Source organism: Heteronotia binoei, chromosome 18 (genome assembly GCF_032191835.1).
Source record: "Heteronotia binoei isolate CCM8104 ecotype False Entrance Well chromosome 18, APGP_CSIRO_Hbin_v1, whole genome shotgun sequence".
Lineage (NCBI taxonomy): Eukaryota > Metazoa > Chordata > Lepidosauria > Squamata > Gekkonidae > Heteronotia > Heteronotia binoei.
In genome coordinates, this window is record NC_083240.1 from 42,188,392 (window position 1) to 42,214,931 (window position 26,540).

Sequence of the window (26,540 nt, forward strand, 5' to 3'; positions counted from 1 at the left end):
CAACTCTATGCCCAGCACTGAGCCAGGGCCTCTTCCACGAATAACACCTCGAAAGGAAGTGCTGAAGCTGCCTTAACCCGGAGCTCTGGGCCACCCAGTTCGGTCCTGCCCGTGCTGTCTCTGCCTGTAACTCTCCAGGGTCTCAGGCAAGAAAAGGATCTTCCCAGTTGTGCTACCTAAGATCCCGTTCAGCTGGAGAAGCCAGGGATAGAACTGGGGACCTTCTGCATGCAAAAGAGGCATTTGACCATTAAGCCTCAAATGCAGTTGTCATAAAAATTCAGTGGTGTAGAATTCAGTAGTGAAGGGGAAGAATGGCGTATCTGACTGTCCTCTGTATTAAATGAAGTCCTCTGTTCCTGTAGAAACAGCTCTGTGGCACACAGTGGTAAAGCTGCAGTACTACAATCGGAGCCCTCTGCTTACAACCTGAGTTCGATCCCGGAGGAAGCTGGTTCAGGTAGCTGGCTCCAGGTTGACTCAGCCTTCCATCCTTCCAAGGTCGGTCAAATGAGTCCCCAGCTTGCTGGGGAGGGGGGGAGTGAAGATGACTCGGGAAGGCAATGGCAAACCACCCCATAAAAAGTCTGCCGTGAAAACGTTGCGAAAGCAACGTCACCCCGGAGTTGAAAATGACTGGTGCTTGCACAGGGGACTACCTTTACCTTTTTATTCCTGTAGAAAGCTAGCATGTCAGGGAAAAGAATTCGAAGCCATCTGTCTTCCTCATGCGCTAACCCTCCATGTGCAGGGAGGCAGTGTGACCCATCTGCTGCTCCCAGACGTGTGGAATCAGCGTTTGTTCAAGGAATGGGGCGTCTGTCTTTTTCTATTCAGTGAGTGAGAAGCCAAGAAAATCCTTCTTAACCTCTCCCTGTTTATCTCATTGTTCTGGTCTCACCTTTGACCGGGTCAATGATCCTTAAGCTTGGAAAGAGCCTTCTGAAGAAAGGCTGGAAGTTTTTTGCCCTGCAAACCGCTCCCCCCCCCTTCCCATGCCTCCGTTTCAATGGCTTGAGAGTGCCAAAGTTTCGCTCAACATCTTCCCAAACATTTAGACAGCAAAGAGCTGAAGAAATATAAACAGGAATTCTAGCCATGCATCACCAGAAGACAAAATAAGACCCTTCAAGCCGGGCCAGGGAGGGCAGTTTGGGGCCTGAACCTGGCAGGAGGACAGCCTGCGCTTATCAGTGGGACTTGGGTGTGACTCTAGCACAATCCACTTGGACATGCAATGTGTGGCTTGTATCGGGCATTTTGAAATCCAGATCTTATTCTGTCCTGCCCGCCCCCCCTCCGCAAGGCACACACTTCTTTGGACATGACGATATAAGTGGAAGCCTTCTAGATCAGAGAGGACATGGTGCAAATTCCAGTCAATGGCAGCCATCTCTTTCCGACACTTTCAAAAACGGATACCTCCAAAAAATGCTTAATTCTGTGACAAATATCAGAGTCTATGTCTGTGCAATCATGCTGCAGAACCTGTACCAGGGATGGCCAAATCGTGGCTTGGGATTCAAGGACCCCATGATGACCAACAGCGTTTCAGACTTTTCTGGCCTGAGCTTCCATTTACTGGCCATTAATCCAGGCACTTGTTCAGGAATTCCATGGACCCGCCTGCCTCACCTGTTAGGGACAAACCAAACTCAACATCATCTGCATATTGGTGGCTCCTCACGCCCAATTCCCAGATGATCAAGACAGTCCCCGGCAATGTTCCCTCTAAGTTGCAGAGTCTTGTGGGCAAAAATTCTACTTTGTGAGCTACTGGCATTAAAGCTGTGAGCTACTGCATAAATTAGTGTGCTCGGGGGCCATTTTTCCTGATGGCCAAACTTGCTTAATGTAAGAGCCACGTAGAATCAACATCAGATGTTTGAGAGCCACAAGATATGAATGTCAGATGTTTGAGAGCAGGAAGGAAGGCAAATAGATGGAGTAGGGGGGTGGAAAGAAAGATGTGAGCTGACGGCTAAAAATCTGTGAGCTAGCTCACGCTCACTCAGCTTAGAGGGAACACTGCTTGGGAGCTACACGTGGCTCTTCCACACACATCATGTGGCTCCTGACACCTTCACTGTCCTGTCGGCAGACTTGGAGAATACATTTATCTTTTTAAAACCACTTCTCCAAGCCAGCTGGAAGCTTATGGAATACATTCAAAGTTCAAGTTGCTTTCTTTCCACCTCCCTACTCCATCTATTTGCCTTCCTTCCTGCTCTCAAACATCTGACATTCGTATCTTGCGGCTCTCAAACATCTGATGCTGATTCTACGTGGCCCAAGGCCATGCCAGCAGGTGCAAGTGGAGGAGTGGGGAATCAAACCCGGTTCTCCCAGATAAGAGTCTGCACACTTCACCACTACACCAAACTGGCACCAAACTGCGGTGGCAGCAGTATTTTTACCCGTCGATCAGCCGATCGGCATTGGGGTGTGTGTGTGGGGGCGTCGTGTCTGCCTGGGCCAGCTCTGCTTACAGGCTGAGAGGAAGTACCTTTGAGAAAGCTCCCAGGTCTACAGTTTCTACGGGGAGGATAAATCCACCTTTCCCTTCAGGGACGTTCTGCTCAGCAGGCAATATTGGGAAGGCAGAAGTGAACACAACAACAGGCAAGGCTAATCTCAGACATCTGCACTGAGATTAAACCAATTTCTTTCAGGACAAGTCTGATCATGAGCCCACCCAGGCGCCACATTTCCCCCGATGCGCGCAATGCCATGCTTGCTGCTGAGAACTGATTTCCAAGAACAGGAAGGCCTGATCTGGATCAGCCTGTGAGGACAGCAGGTTTACAGCTCCCGTCCCATTACCCGAGGAGGTATGCCATTTGGGGGCAATCAGGTGTACTCCTATCAGTGCAGGTGGAGCCCCTAGTGACAACCCTTTACAGCTGTTTCAAGTCAGGGAAATTGTGCAGGGGGGAACGCTGAAGCCACCTCTCTCCTGCACCGCAGTGCCAACTAGAACTGGACCCAAGCACGCTTGGGATTCAGTTCCCAGCACAGTGCCCGCAATGTATGTTTGATTGCGCATCCCTGTTAAAAGACCTAGGGCAGGGATGTCAAACATGCAGCTCGAGGGCCAGATTAGGCCCCCACAGAGCTCCTATCAGGCCCCCGAGCAACTCACTGTCATCTGTTTCCTTCTCTCTCTCTCTTGCTCCTTTCTGCATCACAGCTTATTTTGCCAGGTTTGCTCAATTGCACAGGAGCTACAGAGCAAAGCCTCTGTTTTTTCCATTGGCTGACTAGCGCATGAAGCAACTTATGTACAAAAGCTCACAATGCCCAGCCACTTCCTGTTTCCCCCTGGGTCTTACACTCAAAGCATTGACCATGAGAGTTCTGTAATGAATGTCAATAAATCAAAAGTAGGTTTGCAAGTTACAGACATGTACCCGAACAGCCTACTCAAGATTGCTACAGCACAGACATTGTCTCCAGGTCACGGGTGGCCGAACTGCGGCTTGGGAACCACATGTGGCTCTTTCACACATATGGTGTGGCTCTTGAAGCCCCCACTGCCCTGTCTGCAGGCTTGGAGAAGGCATCTGTCTCTTTAAGTCACTTCTCCAAGCCAAGTCAGTTGGCAGTTGGGAGAATGCATTTAAAGTTTCCACCTCTCCCTCCTTCCTCCCATCTATTTAGCTTATTGGAATCCGCCCCGAGCCCTTCACGGTACAAATGTACTAAATAAATAAATAAAAATTTGCCTTCCTCCCTTCCCTCAAACATCTAATGTTCACGTCTTGCGGCTTTCAGACATCCGTCGTTGGTTCTATGTGGCTCTTACATTATGCACATTTCGCCACCCCTGCTCCAGATGTTGATGCAATAATTCAGAGCAAGAGGGGTCAGTTATCGGAGACTGTTAAATAAACAAAATATTGCAAGAGTGCTAATCGTTTAAGCATGTTTTAAAAAATCTTTAGCTGTGTTTGTCTGTATCTTTTATAAAGTTTATAACTCTGCTACCTGGCATTACGTTTTACGACGAACACGGCTTGGCCCAAGAAAGCCTCATTTATGTCAAATCTGGCCCTCATAACAAATGAGTTTGACACCCCTGACCTAGGGGAAAATGTGACACATAGTTAGACCCTTGGTCTCTGAGAACAGACAATGATCTATCTGTTCCATTCCCTATGTGGGGAGATGGATGCGGGCAGGGGTCATTTCACAGCAGGAGCTCCTTTGCATATTAGGCCACCCCCCCAATGTAGCCAATCCTCCAAGAGCTTACAAAAAAGAGCCCTGAAAACTCTTGGAGGATTGGCTACATCAGAGGGGTGTGGCCTAATATGCAAAGGAGCTCCTGCTACGAAATGACCCCTGGATGCGGGTTAGGGTGAGCTTGTTTGTAAGGCTCTAGAGATGATTTACAGGATGTCTCCAGCCCTGTGGAGACAGGTTGATGCAGGTCAAAGTGCAATCATGTGGGTCAAAGTGCATCCCAAGGCAGCTTTAGACACACAAAAAAATGGCCTGTTGGGCATTAAGCCCCACTGACTGTCCGCTGTCACGGGACCAAGCCACACCAAACCTAACGGGAGAATCCGTTCTCCACCTTGCTTACACAATGGGCTGTTAGAATTAAACCAGCCCCATCCTAGGAGCGAAAAGATTTATTTCAGACTTATTGCAAAATACAAAAACCAGTTGTGGGGAGAAATTTATGGCGTTCCTCAACAAAGACATTGCTGCAATCGTTCAGTCCTCGCCTGGCTGGGTGGAAAAGCATTAGAGAAAGTGAAGACTAAGCAAAAAATATGTTTTGAAATAAAAGCAAGATGAATGCTTTCAACAACCGAGTAAATATTAGTGGGGTTAGGACAAGGCTGATTCTCTTTTGATATAATGTAAGAGAAAGTCCATTCATCTTGACTTCTGCTTGCTAATCAGTTTTGAACACTGCAAAAAGTTTTAATGAGATATGCAGTCGGCTAACGATTGGCGGCCTCTTTAGCGGAGGAGGGAGTCACAAAACTATCCCTCCCCTCCTGCTCCCTTTTCAAGACCCCCCCCCCCGCCTTATTGGTTTTTGCTTCAGTCACGCCTTGTCAAACATAAACGGGGCAAACTGGTCTTCTGAATGGTCACCACTTCTGCCTCATCCTCTCATTCAAACAGGGCTTTTTTGGGAGCAGGAACGCAGTTCCGGCTGTCTTGGTGTCAGGGGGTGCGGCCTAATATGCAAATGAATCCCTGCTGGGCTTTTTCCTACAAAAAAGCCCTGCAAGCAACAGAAAAACAATTTCAAATTTCGTTGAAACAGCCTGAATTTGTGCAGTGAAAAGAGCCTGAATTTGTGCAATGATCTTTGTACCAACATATATTTTTTTCTTTTTAAAACCTTTTTAAAACTGTTGGTATCTCACTATCCCTTTACTTAGGGCTACGGTTGATAAAGACACTGAAACGAATACCTTCATTAGTGAACCATCACTGCTGTCTGGAAGGTGGCTGCCTTTTGACAGTTGCCAAAGGGTTTCCTCCAAAGGGATGGCCAACCTTTGATAGACCTTCTGGAGAACCAGTGAGTGAAGATCTAGCAGCTGTCTTTGGCTCCTTAAGAAAGCCAATCAGCTGCTGAATTATCACCAGTTCCCACCTCCCATGGGGAGAGGCAGTGGGAGAAAAATAAAAATAACGGCCATGGGGTGATGGCATCACTTTCAGGGCAATTGTGGAAGTGAGGTCAGACCTCTCTAGGAAAGGTCATAAACTCTGTGGTTGTACCATGCCTGGCACCCCTAGTGGAATGAGAAAGACAGCTTCCGAGGGTCTGGGGATGGCGCTGCTTGGATGCACTTCTTTTTGCTGCAGAGATATTTTGGTCGTAGCCTGCTCTGGAAAAGTAGGGCATTGTCTTAGAGCAATGGAAGGCACCCTCCATACGCCACTCAGAGCCAGACCAGACTTGCTTGGGCCTGATCTGTGGACACCACGGCCACTTCGAAGCAAAGTGGCATGGTGGCCTGAGGTGCCCTCGTTCCACCTATGGTTGCCAACTCCAGGTTGGGAAATATCTGGAGATTTTGGGGGAGGGGAGGGACTTCAGTGAGGTATAATGCCATAGAGTCCATCTTCCAGAGTGGCCATTTTCTCCAGGTTGCCTAAAGATTGTTAGTAATCCCAGGAGATCTCCAGCCACCACCTGGAGGTCTGCAACCCATCACAAGAGCCAAAACAGTGGCGGGAGAAGAAAAAGATCTTGGATTCGCACCCTGCCCTTCACGACTCAAAGGAGTCTCAGAGCGGCTTACAATCTCCCTTCCCTGTGGGGTAGGTGGGGGCTGAGAGAGCTCCGAGAGAATTGCTCTTGAGAGGAACCGCTCTGCGAGAACTTATGACTGACTCAAGGTCACATGAGCAGCTGCAAGTGGAGGAGTGGGGAATCAAAGCTGGTTCTCCCAGATAAGAGTCCATGCACTTAACCGCCGGAGTGGGGTGGTCATAGCCCATGGATGCTGCCAAGTCTAGTTTGTCCCACAGTCAAAGAGCTAACTGATAAGTGCCCCCTGAAGGTTATTTCAGGTTGGAAGGCTTATTTTATTTTATTTTATTTTATTTATTTTATCAAATTTATATGACAAAATTTATATCCTGCCCTCCCCTAGCGGCTAACTCCTCTCTCCTTGCATGTTCTAGACCTGGCCTGAATGAGACCCCCACCTCTCCCAGGCTTGAAAATAAAATTGTAAACATTGCTGACAACTCCAAAAACACAACTACCAAAGCACATCCAGTTTGCTCCCGAGAAACCCAATGGCCCCCCCTCTAGTTGTTGCCTCTCACTCACTGATGGTATCTCTAGATCAGGGGTGTCAAACTCATCTGTTATGAGGGCCGGATCTGACATAAATAAGACTTTTTGGGGCTGGGCTGGGCTGGGCTGTGTTGGGCCTGGCCATGTGTATACCTATTTAAGATTAGGTAACAGAGATATCAACTTTTTAAATAACACCGACAAACATGACTAAAGATTTTTTTTTGTAAACCTTAAAATAAAACACGCTTAAAGCATTAGCACTTGTTGGCCTTAAAGGTGCTTTCTTTTGTATTTCTCCCATGGGATCCAGGGAACTGGGCAAAGGAAGCTCCGGCTCTTTCCTTCCTTCACCAGGAGGGACCAGGAGGTGGAGGAGCCTCAGCCAATGGAGAAAATAGAGGTTTTGCTCTGTAGCTCCTGTGCAATTGCGCAAACCTTGTAAAGCAAGCTGAGATGCAGAAGGAAGCAAGAGAGAGGGAGAAAGAAGCAGATAACAGCCAGTTGCTCGGGGGCCTGATTCGGCCTCTGGGGCGCATGTCTGACACCCGCCGCTCTAGAGTTTGTCTTGGGGACTGGACTTGAATCTAACTGTTCTGCTGCAGACCAAACTGGCTAGCCTCTGAAACTGTTTTGTGAACAGAAGCCTTATCCTTAAAAAAAGAGAAACAGAATGAAGAACAATGAAATTCCACAGTTCCCATTTTATATGCTAAGCAATCTCCTTCCCTCTACACAGAGATGCCCAAGGATCTGGCACGACCAATACAACACCAAAAGAGGAGGCTGAAGTTGGTTCCTTATTTGCATTTCCTTATTCATTCCTCTGAAGCCCAAATAAGGTCTGGACCCCCATATATCATTCACCCCCACATTCAGGGGACTCTGCCTTTCGAGAAGACATGTGCTGCTCTCTGAGTGTCCTGGGGCTCCTTGCTCTGGAGCAGCTGGCATGAGAACCGCTCACTGGGCCACGAAGCAGCACATCTTCTCGAAGGGCAGAGTCCCCTGAACGTCGGGGTGTATGATATATGGGGGTCCAGACCTCATTTTGGGGTTCAGAGCTTTCAAACTCTCTTCAGTGTTTTTGGTTGAATTCGCAAATAAGTAACAGATGAGGAATGGATAAGGAACTGCGAATAAGGAACCAACTTCAGCCTCTTCATTAAAAGCTTGTTTTGCGAGTGATCTCAGTTGTCAATCACAGCACAGAGCCGGGTAGGGTCGCCAATCCCCAGGTGGGGACAGGGGATCCCCCGGTTTGGAGGCCCTCCCCCTGCTTCAGGGTCATCAGAAAGCGGGGGGAGGGGAGGGAAATGTCTGCTGGGAACTCTGTTATTCCCTATGGAGATTTATTCCCATAGGAAATCATGGCGAATTGATCCACGGGTATCTGGGACTCTGGGGGGGCTGTTTTTGGGGGTAGAGGCACCAAATTTTCAGTATAGCATCTAGGGCATCTCCCCAAAATACTCCCCAAGTTTCAAAAAGATTGGACCAGGGGGTCCAATTCTATGAGCTCCAAAAGAAGGTGCCCCTATCCTTCATTATTTCCTATGGAAGGAAGGCATTGAAAAGGTGTGCCATCCCTTTAAATGTGATGGCCAGAACTCCCTTTGGAGTTCAATTCTGCTTGTCACAGCCTTGATCTTGGCTCCACTCCCAAAGTCTCCTGGCTCCACCCCCAAAGTCTCCTGGCTCCACCCCCAAAGTCCCCAGACATTTCTTGAATTGGACTTGGCAACCCTAGAGCCGGGACTCTCGCTCGCCAGCGGGGAGAGGGCTTGGTAAACGCAAATCCCGACAGAAGGAGCTGCGACATGCGTGAAGGCCCCTTGAGCAGGACGGGGTCTCTGGGGTGCCATTCCATTTATGTTAATGGGCCCTTTAATTTATCACAATAATGGACACTGATGGAGATGGATTAATTTGGATTATGGGAGCCAGCACTTTGTCGAAGGCAGATAATTACACCGAGCGGCCTTCAGCTGAGCGTCATGACTGATCTGTGTCCACCACGTGTGTGTGTGTGTGGGGGGGGCATGTGACAATGTTGTTTGCAGAAAGGGAGGGGCACTGGTCGTTGGGGGGTGCTTCCCCATGGAACGAAACCCTCACTAAAGTTAAAAATGCTAGTATTTTTTTTTCATGTCACCATGAGATTGGAGTGAATTGGACTGCCATCAGAGAGCCAGTTTGGTATAGTGGTTAAGTGCGCAGACTCTTATCTGGGGGAACCGGGGTTTGATTCCCCCCTCCTCCACTTGCAGCTGCTGGAATGGCCTTGGGTCAGCCATAGCTTTCGGCTTCTGAGAGAGCTCTCTCAGCCCCACCCACCTCACAGGGTGTCTGTTGTGGGGAGGGGAAGATAAAGGAGATTGTGAGCTGCTCTGAGACTCTGCGATTCAGAGTACAGGGCGGGATAGAAATCCAATACTTTTCAAGTTGCAAGGTTTGTGGCTGTCGTCATGGAAAAGAAAATGAAGACCGCGGCTCATTGATCGCTCCCTATTATCACTCTCAGTTCTTTTCTAGTGTAGTCCTGGTTAAATTTTGTTGAATGTTTTACATTTTAAATTTAGATTGCTAAGGTTCTAAAAGTTTAGAAATTGTAGATTTTTAGGTTTTAACATTTTTATTGACATTTTATTCTAGATACTCTAGGATTGTATGATTTCTCATCGTAGTATGGAATGAGGTACTGGATGATGCCTTGTGTTTTCTCTTTGTTCCCTTTTTCTCTTATTCTTGTATTTGGTTGGTCGCTATAGCAATATTTTGCTAATGCAATAAAGATACTTATTATTATAAATTCAATATCTTCTTCTTCATCAAGGAGAATGAAACAGGTGGGAACGGGGAGAAGAGACCACACTGCGGGTGCAGGAGGAGGTCATCGGCGAGCCTCACACGCAATGTCATTTCAGCGCTGATGTTGCATCAAAGGGAACCATGGGCGAGCAAGGTGGGCTGGGAATGGCAAAATTCAATCCGCAGCTGATTGACTTTCTTAAGGAGCCAAATCCAATCCGCATTTTGTTTGCTGCGCTGCTGAACTGCGGGCCCATTTGCTCCGCCCCGGCAGCAGCCAGCAGGTGCTCAGAAATGACTCAAGCAGAGACTGGGGGTGCCAGCCTCCAGGTGGGGGCTGGAGATCTACCAGGATTATAACTGATCTCCAGTTGACACAGATCGGTTCCCCTGGAGACTTTGGAGGGTGGCAGCTTTGGAGGGTGCACTATACGGCATTGTATCATGCTGAGGCCCCTCCCCTCTCCAAACTCCACCCTTCTAAGGCTCCACCCCCAGATCTCCCGGTACTGCTCAAGCAGGAGTTGACAACCCCAGCGGAGATTCTAGCAAAAACACACACACACCCCAGCCTGGAGAAGTCGATGATCCCAAGACCAGATCCCAAGACACTCACAACCAGCTTCAAGGCCTCTGTTAGTGTCAAACCAGGCTTGACCAGAGATTCCATTTGTGAGCGAGATCCCTCAGTGAAGAAAAAAATTAATTGGCATCTGCTTTGGAGAATGTGGAAGAGTCGCTGGGGGAAAAGACTGCTGAACCCTTTTCTCCCATCCAGTTTAAATGGCTACCCCCCTCCCCCACTGCAATGAGCTCTCTGGGAGGAAACAATGGTTGCAGAGGCGTGAAATGAAAGGGTTAACCCTCCCCTCTTGCCAGAACCCCCCTCCCTTGTCTGTCAAGCGCCTCTTCCCAGCTCTCTTACATCCCGGGAAGTTGTTCTGTGGGCATCTTCCCAGTGTTGCCCCCTCAGCTGGTCTTGACAGAAAGGCGCTGGACGATCCCATCTCCCTGCCTCCCTCCCCCAAAATTCAGGGCCCCGGGAGGCGGGGCTGCTTTGCGCGCATCCCTGGAGAAAAGGCAAGGGGGACATCAAGATTAGAAGTTAGTGAAAGGAAATCACCATTGGGTGAGAGACGTATGTGATCTCTGATCACACCTCTTCTGTGTACCTGTTCCAGATCCCACTATGTCCCTACTGGGCGACTCGGACATGGCATCGGCCAGCCGTTCCCTAAGGCCCTCGTCCGTGTGTTCGACGGAAGACATGTGGCGGAGACCGAAGCTCTCGGGCCAGCTCCCACAGACTTCCAGCAGGGTCATGCTCCGATCGAAGGCACCTACGAGAGACAAACAAGAGAGCCGGGGTTGGTCACGGTGCCGAAGAGGGACGGAGGACATCAGCTTGGCGGGCAGGGCCAGAGCTTCAGGACACATTCCTAGGAGATATTTTATTTATTTTGGATATTTATGGCTCACTTTTCTCCCCCGGGCGGCCTCTGACATTGTTCTCCCCGCCTCTGTTTTAATCCCCCCAACAACAACCTTGTGAAGCAGGTCAGGCGGAGAGGGAACGCCTGGCTCAAGATCACCCTTTAAACTCCCATGGCACAGCAGGGATTTGAATCGGAACCTCCTAGATACAGCCGGATTGCTGTCGTCGTGAGGATGAAATGGAAGAAAGAAGAACGTAGTTGTCCCCATTTGGGGAGAAGAGTGGAACACAAGTGTCTAAATCAGGGGTGTCGAACTCATTTGCTATGAGGGCCAGATCTTGACCTTGATGGACCGGGCCATCCACGTGTGCCATAAAATGTAATGCCGGGTCAGGGTGATATAAACTTTATAAGGGACACAGACACACACACTCAGCCTAATCCACCTCACTGGCTTGCTGAGCCTCAGCCAACAGAAGAGAGGCTTGGCTCAGTAGCTCTGCTGCGCAACTGAGAGAGCCTGGCAAAGCGAGCTCTCCTTCCCCCACTTCCCCCCCCAAGGGAGGAGCTTTGCTCTGCAGCTCCTGTGCGATTGAGCAAGACTGGCAAAGCAGGTTGTGATGCAGACGGAAGCAAGAGAGGGAGAAGGAAGCGGACGACAGTGAGTTGCTTGCAGGGCTGCTAGGAGCCCTCTGGGAGCCTGATTCAGCCCCCAGGCCGCATGTTTGACACCCCTGGTCTAAATAAGATACTTGGGGGGTCAGATCCAGCACAAGTAAGTCCCACTGAGTTCAAGGGAAGAGTTAAATATGTGCTTGGTTCCCCTCCCCAAAGCATTAAGATTAACGAGGATTAAAAACAGCTTCATTTGAGGAGGACTGCGCTGATAGCTTCCCAGGGTCTGGTTGGAAGGTGCAAGCAGCAGCCATCTTGCTGAAGGTGAAACAAGGATGGGTCTTGCTGGTGCCTTGAAAGAAGATGGGCCAAGTCAGAATCCTCAGCTGGCTGCCAGAAACAAGCTGGTGTGAAGACACTGTGGGGTAGCGCACTAGAACCAGTGCCAAACCAGGCTTGAGTTCAAATCTCCACTCATCCATGCTACTTATTAGGTGGCCATAGCCAGTCTCTCTCTCTCACTCAGGCTAACCTACATCGCAGGGTTGTTGTGAGGGTAGAATGAAAGGGAGATGTTGCCCTGAGCTTGTTGGAGGAAAGGTAAGAGAAGAGAAGGCAAGAGATACGAAGGTTGGACTTGAAGAAACAAACAACGTGCACAAGTGCTATGATTTGCTAATATGTGGAACAGCTTTGTCTCATCAAGGTTTGCCTATTCTAGATATTCACAGATTGTCTTGCAAGCAGAAAACTGTCTTTTTCATCTCCCATTTATTCGTATAATTTATGTGTATTATTTTTGGAATTGCCTCTGTTCTCCAGCACTCAACATAGAGAATCCAAGCGATGGTAACCACAGCAGAAGTTGGAACTCTCAATTTTGTTTCTCTGTTTTTGTGGCGACACGAAACGATGGGAGACATCAATTTAAGCTTAGCCCAGAGACTGGATTAATATCAGTCCCAAATTAAGTTCCAGCCAGCGATGTCAACTGTTGACTGCAGAAAGAAGCCAGACCGCTCTGCCCAGTTTTGCTCTTGCAACCAAGTGCCCTGGTATCCGCTTTCTTCTCCTGGATACCTGGTACTCCCTCAGCACAAACAGGATGGGTGCAGGGGTGTGGTATTTTCTTTTTAAGCATTGTGATTTTGAATATACACAGCACATAAGAGAACATAAGAGAAGCCACGTTGGATCAGCACAATGGCCCATCCAGTCCAACATTCTGTGTCACGCAGTGGCCAGAAAACCCAGGTGCCATCAGTGGGGCCAGAACTCCAGAAGTCCTCCCACTGTGACCCCCGCCAAGCACCAAGATTGGTATGGTGGTGCACTGTGCTGTCTTACACATTCCCTACACTGGGATTTTATCAGACAATTTCTTTGAAAGTGTCCTAGCACCGTGTTCAGAGCCGGTGGGCTGGGATCCAGTTGGCGTCTCAGAGCATCGGAAAGAGATAGAGGAGAATGGATGAGAGAGAGAGCGCGAGAGACGAGAGAGTGAGCATGCATGTCTGTGAAGTGCTGTCAAGTCGAGGCTGACAGACAGTGACTCCATAGGATTTTTGAGGCAAGAGACGTTCAGAGGTGGTATGCCATTGCCAGGCTCTGTGTAGCGACCCTGGACTTCCTTGGTGGTCTCCCATCCAAGTCTTAGCCAGGCTGATCCTGCTTAGCTTCCAAAGTCTAATGAGATCAGGCCAGCTGGACTCTTCAGGCCAGGGCTTCTGCCTAGTCCCTCCAACAAATGTCACAGGTGGAAATGGAAGCCCCCTTGTAACACGTCAGCTCTCACTCCAAGACTCCCCCCCTCCCAGCATTGCACACTTTAGAAGAAGAAGATATTGGATTTATATCCCGCCCTCCACTCCGAAGAGTCTCAGAGCAGCTCACAATCTCCTTTACCTTCCTCCCCCACAACAAACACCCTGTGAGGTGGGTGGGGCTGGAGAGGGCTCTCACAGCAGCTGCCCTTTCAAGGACAACCTCTGCCAGAGCTATGGCTGACCCAAGGCCATGCTAGCAGGTGCAAGTGGAGGAGTGGGGAATCAAACCTGGTTCTTCCAGATAAGAGTCCGCACACTTAACCGCTACACCAAAACACTTTAGACAGCTTTGCTCTTTCTGCTGTGCGCTGGATTAATCTCCAGTACTCTACAGATGGTGGAAGACGGGAGGGCCTGGCATGACTTTGTCCATGGGGTCGCAAAGAGTCGGACTCGACTGCAACTGAACAACGACAACTCTACAGAAGCTGATTCAAAGGCCCAAAAGGATATTTGCTCTTTCCAATGAAGATAAGCTGGAAATACAGAATCGCTTGACAGTTCAGAACAGCAGCTGTGGGGGGCCTTGCTGTTCATACACATGCTTTTGTTTGCATGTGCACTAAAGAAACCGCATGTGCAGACCCACACAGAGACAGAAGAAAGGGACTGACCCCTGAAGGACGACAACTCTAGCAACATGTTGCATGGCCACAGTCTTAACAAGCCATCGACCACAACTGGGGCGGCGATTTATGAAGGATCAGAAAACAAGGATCGTTCCTGGCATATCGGGACATTTGTAGCAACAGTCGAGGGGTGGAATTCTAGCAGGAGCTCCTTTGCATATTAGGCCACACACCCCTGATGCAGCCAGTCCTCCAAGAGCTTACAAGCAGTGTTCCCTCTAGGCTGAATGAGTGTGAGCTAGCTCACAGATTTTTAGCCTCCAGCTCACACATTTTTGTCTTCTCAGGAAGGATGGCCCCCAGAGCACACTGATTCATGCAGTAGCTCACAACTTTATTGCTAGTAGCTCACAAAGTAAAATTTTTGCTCACAAGACTCTGCAGCTTAGAGGGAACATTGCTTACAAGGCTCTTTTTTGTAAGCTCTTGGAGGACTGGCTACATCAGGGGTATGTGGCCTCATATGCAAAGGAGCTCCTGCTAGAATTCCACCCCTGCAATAGCCTCTCTCTGAAACTGCTGGAAGACGCCAGCTGATGTATGAGAGTGAAAACCGACACACTCTCCAGAAAGGCTGCTTTAAAAAAAAAAACCCACCACCATTGTCTTAATTTGCAGTTGTTTCCTAATTCAAAAATAGGACGCGGCATTCGACTAAATGCAAAGATTAGATTGCGGCCCCCTAGACCACTTCAAAGTACAAATTAAAATTATTCATGTCTATTAAACGGCGAGTCTCCTGCAACGGCTTACTTTCAATCATTCCCGCTCGGAATGAGATTACAGTTCCAGTTTTGGCGCACGGATGGCATGCAGTCCACTCCACAATTAGGTAACTGAATATGCAGTGCTTTAGCGGGCCTGGTTTGTGCCAGCCTGATGAGGTGGGGGCGGGTGGGGGAGAAGAGCAGAGGAGAATGCAAACGCCCGGGAGTTTTCTCAAAAGTTAAAAGCGCCCCAAACACATCCCCGCTTATCAGGCCTTTGGCGCTCCTCTTTGATCAGCTGTCAGAAACTATCTGCGCTTCTGCGACGACTGTACAGTTTCAGAGATCACTCCCGGCCTCTGACAGGTAGTAATAGGAAGGGTGAGAGGACCAGGCCCCGCGGCGGGCATCCCTTCCTCTGATAGCGTCCAAAGTACAGGGCCGATAATCAGTGGTAAACACTTGGGCCAGACGGTTAAGCCTTCATCTGCAAAGCGCAGAGATTATCTGAAACGCTAATGGCCTGTTCGGAAAAAAAATAAATAACAATCATGGTGTCGTCTGTGCATCCGTAAATGAGAAAACAAGCTGTTTTTAAGGGCTGGGAGGTGAGCTACCAAACTTAGCCAAGCCCCCTTTCCAATTTGATTTTGCTCAACAGCTGCCTTCAGTTTGCAAGACCTGAGCAAGTCTGTGAAGGGCAGGACATGTTGGAGAACGTTCACGCACAGGGTCGCTGTGAAGTCGGAAGCGACACGACGGCACTTAACGCGCACGCACAAACGGCTCCTGTTGCTCACCCAGCTCATTCAGCTTGCTTGCAAACCAACCTTGAGAGGTAGGTCACTACTGGGCCCATTTTAGGCCCAGTTCACATCGGGGTCAACTTGATTTCTCTGCCGCTGATGGGCGAACCTGGGAAATGGCTGGGCTGAATGGCGCAGTGGGAACAGGGGAGTTCCGGGATAGTAGGGCAGGGTCCATAACCTTTTTGATCCTGTGGATACCTGTGGAATTCTGACCCAGGGTGGTGGGCACGATCACAAAATGGCTGCTGCAGGAGGCGGAGCCAACCACAAAATGGCTGTTGCAGGAGGCAGAACCATCCACAAAATGGCTCCTGCAGGAGGCGGAGCCAACCACACAGAGGAAGCCAAAATTCAGGGGAGATGGGCTTGCCACGAGCCCACTAAAGGTGGGCAAACTCCCAGAAATTATGGCCACTGCCTGATGATGCTCAGCAGGGGCATAGCCAGGATTTTAAAAGTCAGGGGGCGCCCTTTCCCATCCACTGTGGGCCTTACCGCTTCTCATAAGCTTTCTTCTGGAGAAAAAGAAAAAAAAGTAGGCTGCACTTCGGAGGGCCCCTGAGAAGTCAGGGGGCCCTGCCTGGAAGTCAGGGGGCAGTGCCCCCATAGTCCCCCCCCCCTGTGGCTACAGGGCTGATACTCAACTGTTTGGCAGGCAGAAGCATGCTGGCCAAACCAGGGATTGCACAAACAGAACTGCTGTACCTTCCAGCATTACCCAGAAGCTCTAGCACTGGCCCTAAAACCGTAGCATCATCCTGGAACAAAGCTGGTGCTTCTGAGTTGCATTAGGGGCGGTTTCATTGTACAGTGACAACATTCACTCCCCGCCCCCCATGTTAAGTTCCAACTTCACCGCATCTTCCGGGCAACCCTAAGGGGACAACAGAAGTAGTTTAAAACTACGTTGGGGAACAGCAGGGAGAACAAAACAAATACTGCAATGGCGGCTGCTGCTGAAACGTCATTTCAGTCTGTACAACCCATCTGCTCTCCAGCGCCCAATCAAAAGCCCTGCTGTGCAAGATCCCCACTTAGTCCCCCCTATTTTCTAAAAAAAACCCCAAAACTTGGAGGGCACCAGGAAAGGTGTTTTGGCAGCATGACTGTAAGAACATTAGAGAAGCCATGTTGGATCAGGCCAATGGCCCATCCAGTCCAACACTCTGTGTCACACAGTAGCAAAAAAACCCAGGTGCCATCAGGAGGTCCATAAGAACATAAGAGAAGCCATGTTGGATCAGGCCAACAGCCCATCCAGTCCAACACTCTGTGTCACACACAGTGGCCAAAAAAACCAGGTGCCATCAGGAGGTCCATAAGAACGTAAGAGAAGCCATGTTGGATCAGGCCAACAGCCCATCCAGTCCAACACTCTGTGTCACACACAGTGGCCAAAAAAACCAGGTGCCATCAGGAGGTCCATAAGAACATAAGAGAAGCCATGTTGGATCAGGCCAACAGCCCATACAGTCCAACACTCTGTGTCACACACAGTGGCCAAAAAAAACAGGTGCCATCAGGAGGTCCGTAAGAACATAAGAGAAGCCATGTTGGATCAGGCCAACAGCCCATCCAGTCCAACACTCTGTGTCACACACAGTGGCCAAAAAAACCAGGTGCCATCAGGAGGTCCGTAAGAACATAAGAGAAGCCATGTTGGATCAGGCCAACAGCCCATACAGTCCAACACTCTGTGTCACATAAGAACATAAGAGAAGCCATGTTGGATCAGGCCAACAGCCCATACCGTCCAACACTCAGTGTCACACAGTGGCCAAAAAAACCAGGTGCCATCAGGAGGTCCACCAGCGGGGCCAGAACTCCAAAAACCCTCTCACTGTGCCCCCCGTCAAGCACCAAGAATCCAGAGCATCTCTGCCCCAGACAGAGAGTTCCACCAATACGCTGTGCATGGTGTCCACAGGGACTACGTTGGGGACCCACATATTTGGACCCATTTGTGCAGGCAAGGTGACAGAAGATTTCAAGTCCACGACGAGATCCACATGCATGTGCGAACCAGCCCTCGAGAACTGGCAGCCAAACGTGAGAATGTTCCGTTTGTAGCGTTCCACTGTGTGGAAGCCAGTTAGTGGTGGTGCGTCTGAGACGGCGGGTTCATGCCCAATCCTAAACAGAGTTATGCCCTTCTAAATCCACTGACTCTGTTTAGGATCGGGCTGACAATGAATCTGTCAGAATTCTTCCTCTGGTATGTCCCCCAAAGAGCTTTACGCTCAGCAGGCCTCAGATTCAGCAGAAGCGCAGCAGGAGCACAGCTCCTGAACCTTTCTGAGGGTTCCCCCTCTTCCTCCCCACCTACCTACCTTGTCCATTGAGTAGTAGGTGCAGCTGCATAACAATCCCTGGATTAGGAGAGCGGGCAGCCAGCCAGCCACCAGGGGCTTTGCCAGGCCCCCAGCAGCCCTCATCAACCCCTGGAGAAGCCTGTGCCACGCTTTCTCCACTTATGTGATTTTGGGTGGCAGGCAGCTTGCTGGCCTTTAGACTGGGGGTGGAGCAGCCCGGGAGAGCCCCAGGTGAGCAAGGCCTGCTTGGGTGGCTGGATCTCTAGCCAGGTCAAGTAGGCCTCGCTCACCCAGAGCTCTCCTTTCTTACATTGGGTGGCTTTTGGCTGGGGGGGGGGGCACCAGCATATGCTAATGAGTTATGCTAATGAGTTCCACCACCTATTCTTCTACAAAATGACCCCTGCTGCTGAAAACAACTTACTGGTGATCCCCAGCCCAAAAGACAGCCGGCTGTCCTCAACCAGAACCCTGGCTCCTACCTGGTGGAGCTCTCTGCCCAGCAACAACCATGCCCTGCAGGACCTAACACAGTCCCACGAGGCTTGCAAGGAAAAGAAACCGGCTTTGGGTTGAGGATAGCAACAGGCACCGTCTTGTCTAGCACCCCCTTCCACCCTCCATCTTGCTCCCTCTCCTGTGAGCAGCGCCGGCCTGTGGGTGCCTGGTGCCCTAGGCAGTCTGCCCCTCTGCCCCCCCCCATGGCCACACTCCATCCCACCCACCCCCTGTGCCCCACCAAGGCGCAGCAGCCACCCACCTCCTCCACCCCCCTTCCCTCCCTTTCCCATTTACCTCCCTCCCTGCCACCGCTAGCCCCCTCTGGCCTGCCCCTGCCCTCCCACCCCGCCAATGCCCCCCATGCTTCTGCCAATGCCACTCTGCTCACTCGCCACCCCTCCCCTCCGCCACTCGCTGCAACTAAAACTAAGGCCTGCCAGCTCCTGGCAGCCTGCACCTGTGCGTTTTGTTAACAGGAGCTGGCAGGCCTTAGTTTTAGTCTGGCCGAGCAACGGAGGGGAGGGGTGGTGAGTGAGTGAGCGAGCAGAGCAGTGGAGGTGGAGGCGCAGGGGGCATTGGCGGGCTGGAGGGGGCGAGCAGGGAGCCGGAGGGGGCTAGCGACAGGCACAGCAGCAGAGGTCATGGCGGCATGCGGGGGGGAGGGAGGGAGGGACGAAGGCAAACTAGGCGGTTGCTGGCTGGGGCACCAGAGGGCGGGAGAGCCGAATTTGCCGCCCCCACCTCCCGGCGCCCTAGGCAACCGCCTAGTTTGCCTAGTGAGCGAACCAGCCCTGCCCGTGAGACAGTGACATCGTTTTGGAACGCTGAAGTTTTCATGGCAATGAAGACAGTTCTAGTTATTTATCGAATTGTCACAATTGTTTTAATGTTTGTTTTTATACTGAGCCCTGTGAACTCAAAGGAGGGCAGACTATACGTTTAAATTATAAACAAATTAATGTCATACATCTGATGAATGTCGACAAACCCAAATACATTCTGAGCGTCCCAAGTCAATCAATATCCCCCCTTCACATTCTAGAGAGCCAGTCTGATGTAGCGGTTAAGTGTGCAGACTCTTATCTGGGAGAACCGGGTTTGATTCCCCACTCCTCCACTTGCAGCTGCTGGAATGGCCTTGGGTCGGCCATAGCTCTCGCAGGAGTTGTCCTTGAAAGGACAGCTTCTGGGAGAGAACATAAGAACATAAGAGAAGCCATGTTGGATCAGGCCAACGGCCCATCAAGTCCAACACTCTGTGTCACACAGTGGCAAAAAATGTTATATACACACATACACTGTGGCTAATAGCCACTGATGGACCTGTGCTCCATATTTTTATCTAAACCCCTCTTGAAGGTGGCTATACTTGTGGCTGCCACCACCTCCTGTGGCAGTGAATTCCACATGTTAATCACCCTTTGGGTGAAGAAGTACTTCCTTTTATCCGTTTTAACCTGTCTGCTCAGCAATTTCATCGAATGCCCACGAGTTCTTGTATTGTGAGAAAGGGAGAAAAGGACTTCTTTCTCTACTTTCTCCATACCATGCATTATCTTGTAAACCTCTATCATGTCACCCCACAGTCGACGTTTCTCCAAGCTAAAGTCCCAAGCGTTTCAACCTTTCTTCATAGGGAAAGTGCTCCAGCCCTTTAATCATTCTAGTTGCCCTGAGAGCTCTCTCAGTCCCACCCACCTCACAGGATGTCAGTTGTGGGGGAGGAAGATATAGGAGATTGTAAACCGTTCCGAGTCTCTGATTCAAAGAGAAGGGGGGGGAGTATAAATCTGCATTCTTCTCCTTCCTTCCTATCCTGCCCTCCCCAAATGGGCTCAGGGTGAGTCAAAACAACAAAAAAAAAATTTCTAAAACAACTAAGCATAAAACCAAACAAACCAATTTGCTCATTAAAATTCACTAAATAAAAAATTCAGATGGTGACTGTTTCAAAAAACTAATCCCTGGCTAGAGAGGAACAATGAATAAAGCAGTCATAGTCGAGCACTACTCCCGAGTAGGCCAGAATGTGGCAGGGAGGCCGTACTGATGCTTGGTGATGTCCACCGCCTGTGTTGCTGGCGGCCAAGAGCAAGAGAATTTATTCCACTGTATCTCCCATTGCTATGGGTGGATGTGAAAGTTGGACAATGAAGAAAGCTGACAGGAAGAAAGCCAAATTATCCAAAATGTGGTGTTGAAAGAGGAGAGTTTTGCAGGACTTCCAAACCCCCCAAAGAAGTGGGTTCTAGGTCAAAAAAAGCCTGAAGTTTCCCTAGAAGTTAAAATGACTAAATTGAGGCTATTGTGCACTGGTCACATCATGAGAAGATGACTGTCACTGGAAAAGGACAGTGAAGCTAGGAAAACTTGAAGGCAGCCAGAAAACAGGAAGACCCAATAGGAGATGGATGGACTCCAGGCCTTGAATTCAGCAGGAACTCACAGGAACTCTCCACCTACCTTGTCCATTGAATAGTAGGTGCAGCTGCATAACAATCCCAGGATTAGAAGAGCGGACAGCCAGCCGGCCACCAGGAGCTTTGCCACGCCCCCAGAAACCCTCAGTAACTTCTGGAGAAGCCCACACCACCCTTTCTCCACTTCTTATGTGATTCTGGGTAGCAGGTGGCTTGCTGGCCTTTTGACTGGGGGCAGTGGCCCAGGAGAGCACCAGGCGAGCGAGGCCTACTTCGGCTGCCCTGGGGCTCTCCTTTCTTGCGTTGAGTTGCTTTTGGCTGGTGGGGGGTGGCATATGCTAATGAATTATGCTAATGAGCTCCACCACCTATTTTTCTACAAAACGACCCTTGATGGACTCCATATCAAGGAAGCCACGAGGGTCCTCAGTTTGCTAGGCTACTAATGACAGGACATTTTGGAGGGCATTAATTCACAGGATCTCCACAAGTCAGAAGCGACTTGATGGCACTTCACATGCCCTTTTCAACAGGCATTTCCAGAGACTCATGCTCACTTGGGGGCAAGGAACCTTTATACAGCCCCTAGCATTTCCATGGTGCTTCTAGCAGTTGAACGAGCCCCGTGGCGCAGAGTGTTAAAGCTGCAGTACTGCAGTCCTAAGCTCTGCTCATGACTTGAGTTCGATCCCTGGTGGAAGCTGGGTTTTCAGGTCGCCGGCTCGAGGTTGACTCAGCCTTCCATCCTTCCGAGGTTGGTCAAATGAGTCCCCAGCTTGCTGAGGGGGAAGTTTAGATGACTGGGGAAGGCAATGGCAAAACCACCCCGTAAAAAGCCTGCCGTGAAAACGTTATGAAAGCAGCATCACCCCAGAGTCGGAAACGACTGGTGCTTGCACAGGAGACCTTTCTTTTTTCCTCTAGCTGTTGAGTTCTTTGGGCCCTTTTGATGTTAAATAAGGACGGATCTTTTTTAGAGGCTCTTAGAGGGCTCCCCACCCTCCTGGTTAGAACGTGACGGTGGGAGGCCGAGTCTTTATCACCTTTTGAAAGCGGGAAACCCAAACACTCTCGGCTCTCCTTTTATGCCGACCTCGGCATAAGAACACAAATGGCTTTTGATGCCCTGCCAAGGCGGCTGCAGAGACACCCAAATAAAAAACTTCAGAGGGACCGACTGCAGGGCCAGAGACAGCCCGAATAAGCGCCGAAGAGAAGAGGGCAGCGTTACCTCCCCAATCAAGACACGAGACCTGCCAACGAGGAGGTGACCCTGCGTGAAGTCTGAGCGTTCATACGCATGCAGGTACCGGGGGGGGGGGGAGGGATTAACAGGGTTGAAAAGCTCTCTTGGAGAACATGAGAACTTGGGAAGCTCCATCTGATCATTCCTTCCCTTTATGCCCCCGTGAAGGCATTCCGTCCACATGCATGTCTCAGAATAAGTCTCACCTCCGGGGCTGGCCCTGCCACAAGACAAACTAGGCAATTGCCTAGGGCGCCAGCCTTCTGGGGGCGCCAAATTGGGTGCCCCATGTGACTCGGTGACATTATCAGTGCGGGGTGTGTGTGTGTGTGCTTTGCCTAGGGTGCCGGACAATCTAGGGACAGCCCTGCTCACACCAAGTAATCAGGCTTGAGATCCTGTTGGCCAGTGGCTGCCCTGATGTCCCAAATCAATGTCTCCATTTTGTTTCTTGGGGAGAAGTCCTGAAAACGTTGCTTTTGTTTGGGAGCAGCTGGACTAGTGGGTTTTTCAGACCTCCCTTCACCACTCAGCGTTTAGGAGTCCAATCTCCAGGGTCAGGGAAATTCATCTTGGTTGTAAGTGCGTGGGCAGGGTGAACTGCTCTCTGTGAACCCGGGGTGTGGAGCAGGTGTCATTGGGTGGGGAGGGGGTGAGGAGGTTCTTTTGAATTTCCTGCATTGTGCAGGGGGTTAGACTGACCCAGGGGGTTAGAATGACCCTGGCGATCCCTTCCATCTCTATGATTCTATTATTCAAAACCCATTACAAGAGGCAGCTGCATTTCTCTAGGACAGGGGTGTCAAACATGCGGCCTAAGGGCCCCGGAGAGCGCCTATCAGGCCCCCGGGTGACTGGCTGTCATCTACTTCCTTCTCCCTCTCTCTTTTCCTTCTACATCACCGCTTGCTTTGCCAGGCTTGCTCAATCACACAGGAGGTATGGAGCAAAGCCTCTATTTTCTCCATAGGCTGAGGCTTCTTTCTTGGAGAGGAAGAGGGGAGGGAGAGCTTGAGCTACTGAGCCAAGCCTCTCTTCCTTCTATTGGCTGAGGCTCCTCAGAGCAAGAGTTGTCAGCTATCAGGGACAAACAAAATATTGTAAGAATGCTAATGTTTTAAGCATGTTTTAAGTTTTTTTTAAAAAAATCTTTAATTGTGTTTGTATTTGTCCTTTATAAAGTTTATATCTCCACTACCTGACATTACATTTTATGACACAATGGCCCGGCCTGACAAAGTTCCATTGATATCAGATCCGGCCCTCGTAATGAATGAGTTTGACACCTCTGCTCTAGGACACTGAAAAGAAGAAACAACCCCTTTTGCAGAGCCCTGTGGTGCAAAAGCTGCAGTACTGCAGTCCTAAGCTCTGCTCACGGCCTGAGTTCGATCCCTGGTGGAAGCTGGGCTCTCAGGTAGCCGGCTCGAGGTTGACTCAGTCTTCTATCCTTCCGAGGTCTGTAAAATGAGCGCCCAGCTTGCTGGGGGGAAAGCGTAGATGACTGGGGAAGGCAATGGCAAACCACCCCATAAAAAGTCTGCCGTGAAAACGCTGTGAAAGCAACGTCACCCCAGAGTCGGAAATGACCGGTGCTTGCACAGGGGACCTTTCCTTTTCTTTGGGCAGATCGCCTGAAACACACATCTAGGTTGCCAGCTCTGCCTCGGGATACCTTGGGCATTTGGGTGCAGTCTGGGAAAGGCAGAATGTGGAGAGGGGAAGGAGCCCAATGGGGAAATAACCCCATAGAAGCCCCCCTCCAAAGCTTCCATTTCCTCCTGGGGAACTGATCTCTGGGAGATTGGCCACCACCTGGAGGTTGGCAACCCCCTCTGCAGCCAGAGGGGTCATTATTAAAGTGAGTTGATCCTTTTTCCATCCAGCAGCTGCACCTGCTTTTACGGTTGGGGGGAGAGCAGCAAAATGTTCCCTTCTCAAAGATTTAATTTCTGGCAACCAAGGGAGGGAGCAGAGGGAGAAACGACGAATGACGACGAACGGCTAACTAGTGCGTAACGACAACAGTTTAAAAGAAAGACCCCAAATCTCTCCAGAAGGCAAACTGGGGACAACGGTTTGCCAGAGAGAAGTCTTAGGAAATGGGAGCTCTTGGAGCGCGTGGGTTTATGCAGGCCCTCCCTAGCCGACGTTGGTCCGACAGGAGTTTAATCGGTTTGGCACCCGGCTTGTGGAATTGCATTTTGGATTAAGGTTATCGGCTTCGCTTGGTCCCCAGCCGGCAGTTAATCCTCACCTGCTTTAATCTCCTGTTACTTCTCACGCTGAATTGCTGAAGCCTCCTTGCAGCGGCAAATGATCACGGAGCTGTGTAGGATTTCAGTTGCCCGGTTGAAAAAACCTTTCCCAGTTCCATTTCAAAGGGATCCCAATGCCACGAATTCTATACTGTGCGCAAGTTTGGCGTATTTGCATCGTCAAGCTGATTTCGCATCGTTTATTCTGCCCTTTTTGGCTACTGGCACGATTGATTCCAGTTTTGTAATTCATAGGGTGAGATACTCATGTACTCGGAGCTACACAGGATGCTGAAACTCTGCCTGGCCAGTGGAAATCCTACGAACTAAGCCCCCTAAGGCAGTGGTCCCCAACCTTTTTGGCACCAGGGACCGGTTTTGTGGAAAACAATTTTTCCACGGACCTGGGAGAGGGGGCATGGTTTTGGGATGATACAATTGTACACTTTATTTCTATTAGTTTGGTGTGGTGGTTAAGTGTGCGGACTCTTATCTGGGAGAACCGGGTTTGATTCCCCCCTCCTCCACTTGCCACTACTGGAATGGCCTTGGGTCAGTCATAGCTCTTGCAGAGCTGTCCTTGAAAGGGCAGCTTCTGGGAGAGCTCTCTCAGCCCCACCCACCCCACAGGGTGTCCTGTTGTGGGGGAGAGGGAAGGTAAAGGAGATTGTGAGCCGCTCTGGAACTCTGAGATTCGGAGTGGGCAGGAAATAAATCCAATGTCATCGTGGTCTTATCATTGTTATTACATTGTAATATAGAATGAAATAATTATACAACTCAAGTCCCGGTTGCTAACAGGCCACAGACCGGTACCGGTCCACGGCCTGGGAGTTGGGGACCCCTGCCCTAAGGTATGGCCTTGAAGACCTGGAGGACTGGAAATTTGGGATTTTTTAAAAATAATGGAAATAGATCCTCAGGAGGAGAGGGGCTGAGAACAGAGGAAGCACAGGGACAGTGTTAGCATTCGTAGCTATTATGCTCTGCTTTCTCTTACTTCTCCTCCCTTCACATCTTTGGAGAGGATTTAAGATAGGCTTCCCAACCCTCCCGCTCTGGTGGGAGTCCCCTGGGTTTGCAGCCTCATCTCCCGGTCTTCAAGAAGTGGGAAGCGGGGGGTGGAGGGGGAGGGGGGGGAGAACATACCTGTAGGCTTCATTATACAGCTCCTGAGCCGTTTGTAAAATGTCTGCCGCTTTAAGGCTGGGCAGGGAGCAGGAAGGGCTTGGGAGAACAGCCCCGCCCTTTCTTTTGCTTTCGCTTTCACAGCAAGAGTTCTCCGGAAGAAGATCTGGTAAGTGTGTGTGTGTGTGTGCGTGTGTGTGAGGGAGGGGGCAGGGGATTCCCTGGTTTGGAGGCCCTCCCCCCTTTTAGAAAGCGTGGGGGGGGGAGGGAAATGTCTACTGGGCATTCTATTATTCCCTATGGAGAACGATTCCCATAGGGAATAATAGGGAATTCATCCGTTGGTATTGGGGGCTCTGGGGGGGGCTATTTTTTGAGGTAGAGGCACCAAATTTTTAGTATAACATCTAGTGCCTCTCCCCAAAATACCCCCCAAGTTTCAAAACGATTGGACCAGAGGGTCCAATTCTATGAGCCCCAAAAGATGGTGCCCCTATACTTCATTATTTCCTATGGAAGAAAGGAATTTTAAAAGGTGTGCTGTCCCTTTAAATGTGATGGCCAGAACTCCCTTGGAGTTCAATTATGCTTGTCACATCCTTGTTCTTGGCTCCACCCCCAATGTCTCCTGGCTCCACCCCCAAAGTCCCCAGATTTTTCTTTAATTGGACTTGGCAACCCTAATTTAAGAACATAAGAACATAAGAGAAGCCATGTTGGATCAGGCCAATGGCCCATCCAGTCCAACACTCTGTGTCACACAGTGGCAAAAAATTTTATATATACACACACACTGTGGCTAATAGCCACTGATGGACCTCTGCTCCATATCTTTATCTAAACCCCTCTTGAAGGTGGCTATGCTTGTGGCCGCCACCACCTCCTGTGGCAGTGAATTCCACATGTTAATCACCCTTTGGGTGAAGAAGTACTTCCTTTTATCCGTTTTAACCTGGCTGCTCAGCAATTACATTGAATGCCCACGAGTTCTTGTATTGTGAGAAAGGGAGAAAAGTACTTCTTTCTCTACTTTCTCCATATCTTGTAAACCTGCATTATCT

At 50.0% G+C, this 26,540-nt stretch overlaps 1 protein-coding gene across 5 annotated transcripts in view; it reads right to left on the reverse strand.

Annotated features, from left to right (window-relative positions):
* Nucleotides 1-26,540, reverse strand: part of BCAS3 (BCAS3 microtubule associated cell migration factor) — an 831,824-nt gene that overhangs the window by 37,983 nt on the left and 767,301 nt on the right. For 3 of the 5 annotated variants that reach the window (XM_060259085.1, XM_060259086.1, XM_060259089.1), the window contains one exon: nt 10,765-10,932. In XM_060259085.1, the coding sequence (XP_060115068.1) occupies nt 10,765-10,932 (168 nt within the window). Of the gene's footprint in view, nt 1-10,715; nt 10,933-26,540 lie in introns of all 5 variants that reach the window. The other 2 variants (XM_060259088.1, XM_060259087.1) reach the window with 2 other exon arrangements.